This window comes from Sinocyclocheilus rhinocerous, unplaced genomic scaffold (genome assembly GCF_001515625.1).
Source record: "Sinocyclocheilus rhinocerous isolate Xijiao unplaced genomic scaffold, SAMN03320098_v1.1 scaffold515, whole genome shotgun sequence".
NCBI classification, from domain to species: domain Eukaryota; kingdom Metazoa; phylum Chordata; class Actinopteri; order Cypriniformes; family Cyprinidae; genus Sinocyclocheilus; species Sinocyclocheilus rhinocerous.
In genome coordinates, this window is record NW_015660140.1 from 609220 (window position 1) to 622662 (window position 13443).

General features: G+C 36.2%; 3 protein-coding genes across 5 annotated transcripts; 2 read left to right on the top strand and 1 right to left on the bottom strand.

Annotated features, from left to right (window-relative positions):
• Positions 1-3: 3 nt before the first annotated feature.
• Positions 4-4969, bottom strand: LOC107724905 (protein GUCD1-like). The gene is made up of 6 exons (XM_016534004.1): positions 4672-4969; positions 4208-4289; positions 3964-4129; positions 3592-3683; positions 2698-2939; positions 4-1291 (listed from the first exon to the last, which is right to left on the bottom strand). Exons 1-6 carry the CDS (start codon positions 4742-4744, stop codon positions 1200-1202), a joined length of 747 nt encoding a protein of 248 aa, XP_016389490.1. The 5' UTR covers positions 4745-4969; the 3' UTR covers positions 4-1199.
• Positions 4970-5497: 528 nt separating this feature from the next.
• On the top strand, positions 5498-9421 carry LOC107724880 (small nuclear ribonucleoprotein Sm D3-like). Of its 3 annotated transcripts, none has more exons than XM_016533964.1 (4): positions 5498-5512; positions 6846-6991; positions 8885-9077; positions 9233-9421. In XM_016533964.1, the coding sequence occupies exons 2-4, from the start codon at positions 6866-6868 to the stop codon at positions 9295-9297; spliced, it is 384 nt and encodes a 127-aa protein (XP_016389450.1). In that variant the 5' UTR covers positions 5498-5512; positions 6846-6865; the 3' UTR covers positions 9298-9421. The 3 variants fall into 3 exon arrangements, with proteins under 3 accessions (XP_016389450.1, XP_016389448.1, XP_016389449.1); XM_016533962.1 differs by lacking the exon at positions 5498-5512 and adding an exon at positions 6476-6580 and having other exon boundaries at positions 6853-6991; XM_016533963.1 differs by lacking the exon at positions 5498-5512 and adding an exon at positions 6491-6580.
• A 642-nt stretch (positions 9422-10063) lies between these two features.
• On the top strand, positions 10064-13340 carry LOC107724884 (P2X purinoceptor 4-like). The gene is made up of 11 exons (XM_016533968.1): positions 10064-10248; positions 10617-10764; positions 10897-10968; positions 11057-11129; positions 11233-11329; positions 11416-11496; positions 11580-11721; positions 12241-12377; positions 12450-12543; positions 12627-12692; positions 13007-13340. Exons 1-11 carry the CDS (start codon positions 10109-10111, stop codon positions 13187-13189), a joined length of 1233 nt encoding a protein of 410 aa, XP_016389454.1. The 5' UTR covers positions 10064-10108; the 3' UTR covers positions 13190-13340.
• The last annotated feature ends 103 nt before the right edge of the window (positions 13341-13443 follow it).

A 13443-nucleotide genomic window follows, 5' to 3' on the forward strand; every position in this document is an offset into this window, starting at 1 on the left:
TCATAAAAATAAAGTTTGCCATATCAATATTCCTTATGTTCTTTAAAAAAAAAGCACAAGCTGATGTAATTGGACACCTGATGTCTTAAAAATCAAAGAAAAAACAACATTTAACCTGAATGATCAAATATTAAATAACATAATTATGGCTGGTGGAACAACATAGTTCAAGTATTTCATTTGTCAGCCATTGTGTCACAAACAATCGACGATTGAACCATTTGAACCACTGAGCAGGCATAGTGTGTTTACAAGATAGCAAACAGCAAAGCGTTCACAAGTTCAGACCTTTTCAAACGGTGCACAACACCTGACGGTAAAACTCTAACCCTAGTGTTCCTGTTCTCTCTCGGAGGAATTAACCGAGTGTAGTTACTATGAATTACGCCAACACAATATAATCATGAGAATTGACCAATGTAATACAGTAAATTACACAGAAACAGGTCTAATACTGTACTAGTGCTATGAGCGAGTTTAAAATGTACTTTATGATCACGGTTCGCGGTTCAGAGTCGCCCACAAAGCAGCCAAACGCTCTCTTGCTACTCTACATGAGGTTATGACAGACGTCCAGGTGATTCTGTTCTCGAGGAAACCCCTGGAGAAGTGAATCCACACATATTGCACCTATGAATTTTTTTTCCCAACAGTGGGATATAATTTAACATGCTGGATTTATCAAATCTTACCTGAGTTTTTAAAAACAGCTTTTCTCTTTTACAATAATTAAAACCTTTCATTGTGTTAATTAAGTGGCTTCCAAGAGAAAAATAATAAAATGAATAATCAACACAACCCCATGATTTTGCAAGGTTATCCTGAACAAACACAAAGTCTCTATCTTTACATGAATGGAAAAACATTATGTACACTCCTCCTCCACCTCTTACAGTGGCAGAGATTATATATGAGCTATAGATAAAAATATAAGTCCACATCACAATAATGAAGAGTTACATATATTTATAGCATTTCCCTTTCCTTTCTGTGTGACTATTTCATTCAGTGGCCAATGTAGCACCATAGTAATGCTTTGTGCGATGCTATAGCTCTAATGAAGACCATAGCCAGAGGTGACACATACTACCTGCTATTGGCCAGCAGCACTGGTTCCTGTTGGCAAAAATGCTACCCAGCCAACCACAGTGGATGCAAAAGGTGTTTTGAATGTTTGTTCGTTCAGAAGCTGTCAAGACTCAGCCGTCTTTGTAGATGAACAGAATATCCTCGTCAGTTCCGTAGCTTCTTCTGGCCTCCTCGAAATTACTAAAGCTTGTGCAGCACACACCTGTCAATCAAAGATATGGGCATATATGTTAATGTGTAAGATTCTGTATTATCATTAGGAAAACTTTAGCCAAAAAAGAATATTTCCTGAAAATGTACTCACCCTTAGACCATCTGAGATGTACATGAGTTTGTTTCTTCAACAGAGTTGGAGAAATTTAGCATTACATCACTTGCTTATCAGTGGATCCTCTGCAGTGAATGGGTGCCGTCAGAATGAGAGTCTAAACAGCTGATAAAAACATTACAATAATCCACACGACTCCAGTCTGTTGAAAGTTAAAATGCCTTAATGATGGATTTGTTTCATACAAACACAAAGCTTTTTACTTAACAAAATGTTTATTTGTGGACTAGAGTATTACTCGTGGATTATTGTGATGTATTTAATCAGCTGTTTGGACTCTTATTCTGACCGCACCCATTCACTGCAGAGGATCCATTGATAAGCAAGTGATGTAATGCTAAACTTCTCCAAATCTATTCTGATGAAGAAACGAACAATCTACATCATGGATGGCCTGAGTAAATTTTTTAGCAAATTTTCCTTTGTGGTTGAACTATTTATTTAAAAATAACCATAATAAACACTGTAATAAATAAGGCTGTTGGGTCTAAGATGTAAGTGGCCTCAAAAAAGTATTTGGAAATTTTAAAAAAAATAAATAAATAAATAAAATATTTTATTTGGATACTTCAAGTATCCAAGTATTTTTGTTTACATATTTGAATTAATATTTATTAGGGGTTCAAGCACGCAGTGCTGAAACCCTATTGTAATTGTAAGGATTTTTTTTATTATTATTTTTCTCCGCTAAAACTGATCGTGCAGACCAAACCGTAAGGCCTAGAGAGCTGAAACTTGGCCAGAAGGTAGAGCTCCCTGAGGGGACATTCTGACAAAGGCTCACCCCAATCGGCCAAAGGGGGGCGCTACAGTGCAAAAAACTAAAATTTCAGACATTTTTGGCCCTAACTCGTACACTTTTTGTCGTAGACTCAAAAATTTTACATCGTTGCAATCCTTGGAGTCAGACAGGTTTTCTCTACGACGCATGTTTTTTCCGTAAAATTGACCTATATCCCAAACCTACTTTTGCGAACTAGTCCGAGGTTTTTCACCAAACAACTGCAGAAATATTCGCTGGACACTGAATATCAATAATTATCAAAAACCTCAAGAACCATTGGTGTCAATCAAATCATTCATTAATTATTCACTAATATGTTAAAAACCTACTTTTGCGAACTAGTCCTAGGTTTTTCACTCAATCTCAATCAAATATTATTATTATTATTATGTATTTAACCATTTAAACCCTATGTGTGTGTTTTTTAAAAATGTTTTGCATTAATAGTGTGCTTGTGCTGTCTTTAAGAATAATTCCAAAACTTCACAATACATACGGTCCGAGTAGGCGGGGTTGTTGTAGAAGATGCTGCCAGTTTTACGGTTAAATCCACAAACCACCACAAAGTGGCCCTGGTAATCTGGCTTCCTGCAAAAGCACTTCTGACCCACAGGGAGGAAACAGCAGTATTTGACAGGGGTGGAGCACAGCTCACACACCAACACCACTGCGTTGACCAGCACGATGGCCACATGACCCTGCTCCAGGTGGCTCTGGATCTCCTGAACCGTAACAGAGCTACAAGAACAAGATGTGATCAGATTTCTTCATGCACAGCACAGGAGTTTCAGTTTACTGGAATATGTTTTGATATAATCTCGAAATGAAAACTTCTGATGTCACAGAACTGGAACTATATATACACAACTATTAAATTAAATTTGATACTGTTTTGTCTAAATGAATAAAAAAACAAAAACTATGATTTGAAGATTTTAAGCATCCATGTAGTCCACAGATTGCATAAACTGATAAAAATATGTATGTGTTCAAGGCAATGTAATTTGCATTTAATAAAAGCTTTTTTAAAGATAAGTTAAATGTAAAAATCTAATTGTAAAAATGCATACTTAAATATACAGTATTGCCAATAGTAATAAATTCCAAAAGTTCAATATTGTGCATGGCTTTTTGACCAACCAGTTTCCATCACTTTTCCAGTTGTGCCTAATTACTGCATAGAATGTCTTTATAATATGATTTTAAAAATGTATACACATTACATATTTGTTTGTTTGTTTTTAACAACTGTATTAATTTCCATGATTTTTCAAGCATGGAATTTCTATTTATATATATCCAAATTTTAAATTACGATTTTAACCCGCACAAAGTGTCAGTATGCGCCACAAAGGAAAAAAAGAAAATGTGTTAAATGTGGAAACCTCACCATTTTTTCACCAGGACTCCTTTGCTTTCAGCCTTCAGAAATAGTTCATTCACCCTGTCCTCTTCCGTGTCAAAATGTTTTTTGTAGAAAGACTAAATGCAGAAGAACACAAGAAATGGAAAAATTATTCAGATGCCAAGGTGATCACTATTGAGTCCGAACTGATCCTTTGATTAAAATGACAGCTCTTCAATCATAAATAAAATCAAGAATATTTCTTTATATGAATGTTAAAACGGCCCTGACTAATGCCATTTTCTTGGAAAAATGGACTGAAACATCCATTCTTTCCTGCGCTGCATGTGACACTTAGCTTGTACTCTATCTGCAGTGATCATGACTGTATGACATGATTTGAAAAACAGATAGCACCTGGTTCCTGAAGCCCTTGTCCACACCGAGCGTCTGTGTGTAGAAGCAGTGTCTGACCCCCAGCTTACACATGAGATAAGCCAGGTCAATAGTCCACACGCTCTCCGTAAACTCCAAGTCCAAACACGCTCTCTGAAATTCCTCCTCACTTACTGGATGTAAATACCTGTGCACAAAAACAAGAGTTTAAATATTTACCATTAGAGTAACTGTGCATAATACATCACTTAGGATTCATACTTACTCTAGTACCATTCTCGAACAGGCCAAGCCACAATCCCAGTGGTACAGCTGCCGGATGACCGGTACATTTAACATCACATCATCTGGCAAAACAAGATCAGACAGGAAGCTGGTAATGTCACTGAGCAGCATTCACATTAACCCAAGTTGCATTATCAGGTTGTATTGAAGATAACTTCGTTTTGGTTGTGAACTGAGGTATATAAAACCATTATGTTGTATTTTATACATATAGAATCGAAAAAAATAAATAAAAACAGGTAAATGAGAGTGAATAACAACTTGGAAAAGTTATACACAAGCAGCATGAGGATAATATATGAACTGTTCATTTAAATTCAATATATCCGGGTTGAGTATTTTGTATATTAGAGAAGGGTCATGATTGATTATAATGCTAGTTAGTTTACACAGTTTCCAGCCATCTAAGATGTTCCGTTTAAACGTCATTTATCACAAACTCACCGTTCATGATGCAGTCGGTGTGTGTCTCTCTGTGTTGTTGTGTTTCAGTGATGTTTAATAGCAGGTAATTCATGAAGATTGTCTGCTAGCGAGGTTAACATTAGCCGGGCAGCTGTTGCACCTCTTGTCCTCCACATAGGACTCACTAAAATCTGTCCATCTTCAGCTCAATGAAAGCTGTTTACGGACTGTTAATGAAAAGCGGTGAAACAGCTACAAACACGACTTGTTTAGCCCACGCCTTGTGGTCATTCCCAGGGATGAATGCTTCACTTCCTCTGTGTCAATCCAAACCACAGCGAGCGTCGGTGGTCGGTACACGGAACTCGCCCTCTGCTGGCAAGACGAGAAATGACAGTAAAACTCCACCTCGATTCGACAAAAATAGTGAAGAACTAGAATATTTCTAGAATTTTTTTTGAGAATTCTGTCTCTATATATGTTTTAAATACATTTAATGACATTTCCCCCCAAGATGAGTAAATAAGAGTAATTTTATTCATATAAATTATTATTATTTATTACATTTATTCTAATTCAACATAAATAAAAAAGCACAGGGTACATTTGTGATTAAATTGGTTCATTCTATTGCTAGGTATTAGGAATATTGTTTCATTTGCTATGCTTATAGGGCTTTTTACTAATACCTAAATACCTAGTAATAGAAAGAACTCATTTAATGACAAATTTATCTCAAAAATACCACAACGTGGTTTTACCGTTTGACTGTTGTGTCATTCAGTCCGGTAGGTGGCAGTACGTGTCTCCAGTTGAATAAAATCCCGGAAATTCTATTGAACACCAAAGACAAAACTGTGGACGTTCGGTGCACGTTTGGGTGAGTTTTTATTAATTTATCTGAGAAAGGTCAAACTGGGTCGTGTCTGTCTGTGTTTATTTGTAGATTTATTGTTAAATTATTACTTCTTGTTATGTGTGTGTTTTTATTTTGCTTATGACAAACTTGCGTTAAGATCCGTCTGACCCATTCATTTAATTTAAACGGCTTCCATTAGTTTTCACCTCCTCGTAAAGCAAAGATTTATCTTTTGTCCAAGTTATTTGTCCTCTGCCAGGTGTTCTGCTGCGTCTTATTTTCTCTCTCTCTTAAAGTTGACAGATAGCTTGTTAAGATGTCTATTGGAGTGCCCATCAAAGTTCTTCATGAAGCAGAGGGACACATAGTCACCTGTGAAACCAACACTGGGGAGGTTTACAGGGGCAAACTGATCGAGGCTGAGGACAACATGAACTGCCAGGTACTGAGATTTGTCCTGTGTGTTGCAAACTAATCTTCTGAAAGTCTCTTAATTATTTCCTTATAGAAACCTATTAATGTAATACATTTTTTAGTTATCTTAATACTTGCATTGGATATATATATATATATATATATAGTGTGTGTGTGTGTATGCAGTGGTGTAGCAAGGCTCCAACTTGGTTAACTTATTGTTGATTAACGTTACATCTTACATGTATTCACAAGCTGTTTTATTTACGGTATAAATGCTTGGAAATAATATTTAACGTTTTCAAGTCTGTTCATCATTTGTACCATGCAAGCCGCCACCCAATAATCGCAATAAGCTTTGTGCTTTGTTACTTAAACACAAAGTGTCAGTCTTCTGTCAACTTTATAATAAAATACTACAAACAATAAATTTGTAGTTTTTACGCTTCTAAATTTGTAGTGAGATAACCATATTCGTCTCAGTTTAAGCAGCGTGTGAATCATAAAAATGTGGTTTTACCATATACTGTATGGGTTTTGGATTTTACCCATAATGGTTGATGTGTCGTTCAGTCCGGTAGGTGGCAGTACGTGTCTCCGGTATAATAAAATTGCCGGAAATTCTATTAAACGCCGAAGACGAACCTGTTTGTGGACGTTCGGTGCTCGTTTTGGGTGAGTTTTTATTAATTTCTTTGAAAAAGGTAAAACTGGGTCGTGTCTGTCTGGGATTATTTGTAGGTTTATGGTTAAATTATTATCTCGTTATGTGTGTGTTTTTAGTTTGCTTGTTTATGACAAACTTGCATTAAGATCTGTCTAACCTATTCATTTCATCCTTACAACTTTAATTAGATTTCACCTCTTCGTAAAGCCCTTTGTCGACGTTATTTCTCCTCTGCCAAATTTTCTGCGGTGTCTTATTCTCACTCTCTGAAAGTTCACAGACAGCTAGTGAAGATGTCTATTGGAGTGCCCATCAAAGTTCTTCATGAAGCAGAGGGACACATAGTCACCTGTGAAACCAACACTGGGGAGGTTTACAGGGGCAAACTGATCGAGGCTGAGGACAACATGAACTGCCAGGTACTGAGATTTGTCCTGTGTGTTGCAAACTAATCTTCTGAAAGTCTCTTAATTATTTCCTTATAGAAACCTATTAATGTAATACATTTTTTAGTTATCTTAATACTTGCATTGGATATATATATATATATATATATAGTGTGTGTGTGTGTATGCAGTGGTGTAGCAAGGCTCCAACTTGGTTAACTTATTGTTGATTAACGTTACATCTTACATGTATTCACAAGCTGTTTTATTTACGGTATAAATGCTTGGAAATAATATTTAACGTTTTCAAGTCTGTTCATCATTTGTACCATGCAAGCCGCCACCCAATAATCGCAATAAGCTTTGTGCTTTGTTACTTAAACACAAAGTGTCAGTCTTCTGTCAACTTTATAATAAAATACTACAAACAATAAATGTGTTTTTACGCACTTAAATTTGTAGTGAGATAACTATATTCGTCTCAGTTCAAGCAGCATGTGAATCAATGATATTTTCCTCTTTAATATTTGCAGCACGAAATAAACATGAATAAATATTTGAATGCATGTTGAAAAAATCAGAACCATTTAAAAAAACGAATGTTTCATGAAATCGATCAATTAGAGTTAAAAAAAACGTCAATAAGCCTACGTTTTATTGCTGTTTTTCTTGTTAAATGTGAAGAATGACAGGTTGGATGCCACAGACTTTTTTATTTTTATTTTTTTGGCGGAGTATAGGTGGAATTTTCACATTAACTTCACGCAATATAACATGATTTTATTATCGTAATTTTGACTTTATTCTTAAAATATTATGACGTTAATCTTATTTTTCAACGTGGCACTAAAATGAATCCGTAGGCTATTTGTACTGCATGCAAACACAATCTTGGCACAGAAGCCCAAAAAATCAAATTAATTAATTAATGAAATACTAAGGAGATATTTGAATTATTTATTAATGAACTAGTATTTTCTGAGTCAGCGTCACAAGATATTTATCATGTCTGTGAGGAGGCAAGTATTCACTGAGTTTCGGTTCATCATTGTGAAGCACTTCTGCTCAAGACCAAGACAACAGAAAGCGCATCCTGTTTGTTTTCCTTATTTTACAAAAGCACAGGTTTTTGTTGACATTGTTTGTGAGTACACACAAATAAAAGTAGACCCTTTACAAATCCGAATAATATATTACTCTTACCTTTTATGAGCAAAAATGACGGCGTATGTTAAGTTTCCACTCTTAAGAAAAAAAATGCAAGTGATCGCGCTGGCGCCTCTATGTCCTGCAAAGCGCGCTTCAGCTTCCACTCTCCGCACAAACGACTGTATATGCGTCTAACAGCACACATTTATCTAGGTTAAATTTTTTTATTAATATTGTGAATTGCATGAAGTGTTCTGTCTATTGATTTTATTTTAGGCAAGTTGTGTTGATTTGAGAAGGCAACATATGCTCAACTCAGTCAGCCGCTGACCGCTTGGTCGTTACTCTAAAAAAAAAAAAAACGTGAATTTAACAAACATAAAATGTTCCAAACATATTTCTAAATTAACTTAATAAAGAAACAAAAAGAAATATAACCACTTTGCCATTAAAAACCAAAACTGGACTAGCCTATTTGCTGCAACAGCAGCGGTGTAAAGGGGAAGAGAGAGAGAGAAAAAAGACACAGGCTCGGGTCAGACTCCGGCCGAGAATATTCTGTTAAGCTGTCGGACAAGGGCCGGCCCGTGCAAGACTCTATTCGTTCCCTCGTTTCAATTAAAGGTTCCCCCTCAGCTCGGCAGGCCCACAATACACCCAGACGCTACGCCCCTGTATGTATGTATATGTTTGTTTGTAACAGGGTTTGTACAAAAGTACACCAGTCTCTTGAAAAGGGTGACTTTCTTTTTTTTTTTTCTCTAAATTGTCCTCCAGATGGCAAACATCACAGTCACATACAGGGATGGCCGTGTATCTCAGCTGGAGCAGGTGTATATTCGTGGCAGTAAGATCAGGTTCCTCATCCTTCCCGACATGCTGAAAAATGCTCCTATGTTAAAGAGTATGAAGAACAAAAATCAGGCCGCTGGTGCAGGTCGAGGAAAAGCAGCTATTCTCAAAGCCCAAGGTATATACAGCCTCTTTACTCCAGTCCACACATCTAACACCAAACATGTTTTTTTTTTTTTAGAGAATTAATGTGACATTAGTGATTTATACTGTTTTTATAAAGATGATATTGAAACAGCAATCAAACTAAAGTTTGCATTAATGTTTTCGCAGTGGCTGCCAGAGGCCGTGGCCGGGGTGGACCAGGACGAGGGAACGTGTTCCAGAAGAGGCGCTAGTTTTATGTTGATTTTTTTTTTTTTTTTTTAGATTTTATTTTACCATCATTTTGGTCTGATGCATTTTATAATGTTCATTTTATGCTTTGGGAAATAAATGGGTGATTTTGCTATTTTTCCTGATTCTGTGAGTTTTTCTGGTGTTTTTTATTTTTCTTAGCATGTTTCTAGTTCTTTATATATCAGCAGCCATACTAAATGAGCTGTCAAGTTTTAAGACGCTACAGTGAAACAAATGCAGTGAGAACACTAATGTATTTTCTTAAAGGGGTCATATGATGCGATTTCATTTTTTCCTTTCTCTTTAGAGTGTTACAAGCTCTTGGTGCATAAAGAAGATCTGTAAAGTTGCAAAGACTAAAGTCTCAAATCCAAAGAGATATTCTTTATAAAAATTAAGAGTTAGCCACACCTACCTAAAACGGCTCGTTCGAACACGCCCCCACATACCTACCTATAATGTTCTTTTTAGCAGCATCATATGACCCCATAATTATAGCAACTGTGCTGTTGGTGATGACTGAGGGTGTTCAACCGCTTGATTTACATGAGTTTCACATGGTTATAGATACTGGCTTGCAAATGTGAGGAGTGCAAATGTTACTGGGTACCTAACAGATGTTTAACCAAATATCCGCAGGTGGCTGGCAGTGCATATCTTAATACTTTCATTAATCCTGCATGTTAAGAAATTACATGCAAAGCATATGTAAATTCTATTGAAAAGTATAGTAGATGTACTACAGGCTGACACAGAGTGTTCTGACCTTACATCAAGTACTGCGGTTTCATAGTGGACATTTCTTCAGCAATGGGCTGCAAAAACTGCTGCAGTATTTGCCTCCAATGTCTCTTTGGTTATGAAACCAATGTAATGCTGGTTATTAATAACAAAGGTGTGGGAGCCCTCTTCAGACTGATCCAGTTTATGATCATCGCCTATGTTGCTGTGTGAGTACATTTTTACAACATTATACAGCATTTAATCTTTGGAAGAAATATTGATTGCATCTACTTGTATTCATCTCATTTTTAAGACTCTTTGAATAAGAGTGTAATTAAAGCTTGAAAAGCCTGAGGTAAATGTATTTAAAAACCAACCGTTTTCCATTTCTGTCTATGCTAAATAATTTGGCGACTGAGAAAAAAGTTTTTTTTTTTCTTCCTTTTGTTACAATAAATGTGTGTGCTTTTACACGCTTAAACGTGGGTGTAAAAGCACACACATTTATTGTAACAAAAGGAAGAAAAAAAAAAACTGTGCTCTTGGAATGTAATGCAGTCTTAGTCTAATTCCATATCTGCATTGTACTGTCAAGATATGTCTGCTGGATTCAGCGCGCTTACCAGGACACAGACTCCGTGATCAGCTCGGTCAGCACAAAGGTGAAAGGAAACATTTTGACCAATACATCCATTGAGGGGGTTCATGTTTGGGACGTACCTGAATATGTTATCCCACCCCAGGTATCTACATTTGTTTGACAGAAACCCATTGCAATAGTTTCTCTGAGAGTTGTTTTGTTTGTCCATATGGCATATGCTTTTTGTAGAAATGAATTCCAGATTCAGTCAGCCTTGTTTTTGTTTATTTGGTAGGGAGAAAAATCTTTCTTCGTGTTAACAAATGTGATTCCGACTCCAGGCCAGACACAGAGCAAGTGTCCTGAGGTACGATCGAACACTTCCATATGTTTTGTCCATTTTCACACAAGAAGAGAACGTTGCATGTTGAATTACAAATTATTCATTTTGACAGATTCCGAGTGAAGTCACTAAGTGTGAATCTGACAGTGATTGCATAGAGGGACACACTGAAGTCCATGGCAATGGTATGCGTTTATGTTCTCTCAACAGTACTGCGTAATAATTCAGTGTTTCTGATGTAAGCTGTAAGTCAATGGCACAAAGTGAACTGTGTGTTCCTCCTCGCAGGTGTTCAGACTGGACATTGTGTGCAGTACTCTGATACGATCAAAACCTGTGAGGTGCACGCATGGTGTCCGCTTGAAAATGACACCATCATTCCAAAGTGAGTGTCTTTAGCAAAAGTGGGCAAGTTTGATGACCTTTGCTCAATTGAAACTGTGAATATTAATATAGTCTGTGATTGTACAGACCCGCTCTTCTAGGTGCAGCTGAGCACTTCACAGTGCTCATCAAAAACAACATACAATATCCAAAGTTCAATTTTAGAAAGTAAGTTCATGCATTTGGAATTCATTGACTGGAATCCCAAATGTTAGTGTGCTAGTGATTCTATTGTTTTGTGTTATTTCTAGGAGAAACCTTCTGCATCACATCAACTCCACATACTTAAAAAACTGCACGTTTGATCGTAAAACAGACCCACACTGTCCTATTTTTCGTCTGGGGCACATGGTAACTGAGGCAGGAGAGGACTTCAGCGTCATGGCTCTTAAAGTCTGTATTTAATAAAGCTGTATATCTGTTTTACTTATTTATATACACAAATGTCAAAAATGTTTAAATAAATGAATACTTATGAAGCAAGGATGCATTAAATTGATCACAGGTGACAGCAAAGACATTTATAATGTTATAAAAGATTTTGGTTTCATTGATACAACAACACAACACTGATAATAATAAATGTTTCTTGAGCATCAAATCAGCATATTAGAATAATTTCTGATGGATCATGTGAAACTGAAATTTCAGCTTTGCCATCACAGGAATAAATTACATTTTAAAATATTTTAATACTGAAAAGAGTTATTTTAAATAGTAAAAATATCGTTTTACTGTATTTTTGATTAAATTAATGCAGCCATTGTGAGCATGAGACTTCTTTTAAAAACATTGAAATGTACTGACCTTGAACTTTTGAAGTGTATTTAGATTAGTATTTTACTTACATTTATATTTATAGAAGTACTATAAGTTAATTACTGTAGTTGACGGTGTGTTTTAATGTTGAAGGGTGGTATTATTGGGATTTTAATTGACTGGAATTGTGACTTGGAATTCCCAGAACGTTTCTGCATTCCCAAGTATTCTTTTAGCAGACTGGACAACAAAAATCCTGAAAATAACGTTGCCCCTGGCTACAATTTCCGGTAAATGCAGTTAAACTGATTTAGATTTTTGATTGTAAAGCTAGAGGGTAACAATTTTGTTCTTTCCCACAGATTTGCTAAATATTATAAAAACAATAAAAGCATTGAAACACGGACATTGATAAAGGCCTTTGGAATCCGCTTTGATGTCATTGTGTTTGGGATGGTTTGTCTACTAGTCTACTAGTAAAAAATAATAAGCATCTATTTATTCCATTTTCGTTATTTAATCTCTAATGGTCTCTGCAGGCTGGTAAATTCAATATTGTGCCCACTATTGTCAATCTTGGTGCCGCTCTTGCCTGTCTTAGTTTGGTAAGCTCTGTTTTTTTTTTTTTTTTCAAAGATACCTATTTGAGTAAAATGCCTTTGTCTCAATCATTTTCATGTTGTTCCTGAACTTCTCCCAGGTGACTGCTATTTGTGACTGGGTCATGCTTACTTGTATGAAGGACCGTGACCAGTATGCCAAACGTAAATTTATTCACCTGAACCAAAACGGTGACAGTGTGCTGCTCTTGCCTGTCTTAGTTTGGTAAGCTCTGTTTTTGTTTTTTTTTCAAAGATACCTATTTGAGTAAAATGCCTTTGGCTCAATCATTTTCATGTTGTTCCTGAACTTCTCCCAGGTGACTGCTATTTGTGACTGGGTCATGCTTACTTGTATGAAGGACCGTGACCAGTATGCCAAACGTAAATTTATTCACCTGAACCAAAACGGTGACAGTGTGCCACTGGTAAGTAAAAGTTTCAAGCAATTTATTCTATATGTACATTTTTTTTTTTTTTACGCAAAATTAGACTTATTATAAAAATTATATTATTTTATACTGTTATAGAGCTCCATGGAGACAACCTCATATGGGACTCCATGATGGAGTGAACTGGACACTTTCACCGCACTTAAAACCAGTAAAACTCAATGGCCCGGTTTCATAGACAGGGCTTAGCCTAAACCAGGATTAGGCCATAGTTCAATTAGGACATCTAAGTAATTTTTATAAACATACCTTAGAGAAAAGCATTACTGGTGTGCATCTTAAGACAAAACAAAGGCACTGACATG

Bases quoted from the DNA above. Each gene is read 5' to 3' on its own strand.
- LOC107724905 (XM_016534004.1), bottom strand. From the start codon at position 4,744: ATGAATTACCTGCTATTAAACATCACTGAAACACAACAACACAGAGAG. The intron at 3,684-3,963 runs GTGCTATCTGTT...TTCTGCATTTAG, and splicing joins ACAAGGGCTTCAGGAACCAG to TCTTTCTACAAAAAACATTT. The intron at 1,292-2,697 runs GTATGTATTGTG...TTTGATTGACAG, and splicing joins CAACCCCGCCTACTCGGACC to GTGTGTGCTGCACAAGCTTT.
- LOC107724880 (XM_016533964.1), top strand. From the start codon at position 6,866: ATGTCTATTGGAGTGCCCATCAAAGTTCTTCATGAAGCAGAGGGACAC. The intron at 6,992-8,884 runs GTACTGAGATTT...ATTGTCCTCCAG, and splicing joins AGGACAACATGAACTGCCAG to ATGGCAAACATCACAGTCAC. The intron at 9,078-9,232 runs GTATATACAGCC...ATGTTTTCGCAG, and splicing joins AGCTATTCTCAAAGCCCAAG to TGGCTGCCAGAGGCCGTGGC.
- LOC107724884 (XM_016533968.1), top strand. From the start codon at position 10,109: ATGGGCTGCAAAAACTGCTGCAGTATTTGCCTCCAATGTCTCTTTGGT. The intron at 11,130-11,232 runs GTATGCGTTTAT...TCCTCCTCGCAG, and splicing joins CACTGAAGTCCATGGCAATG to GTGTTCAGACTGGACATTGT. The intron at 11,497-11,579 runs GTAAGTTCATGC...TGTTATTTCTAG, and splicing joins CCAAAGTTCAATTTTAGAAA to GAGAAACCTTCTGCATCACA.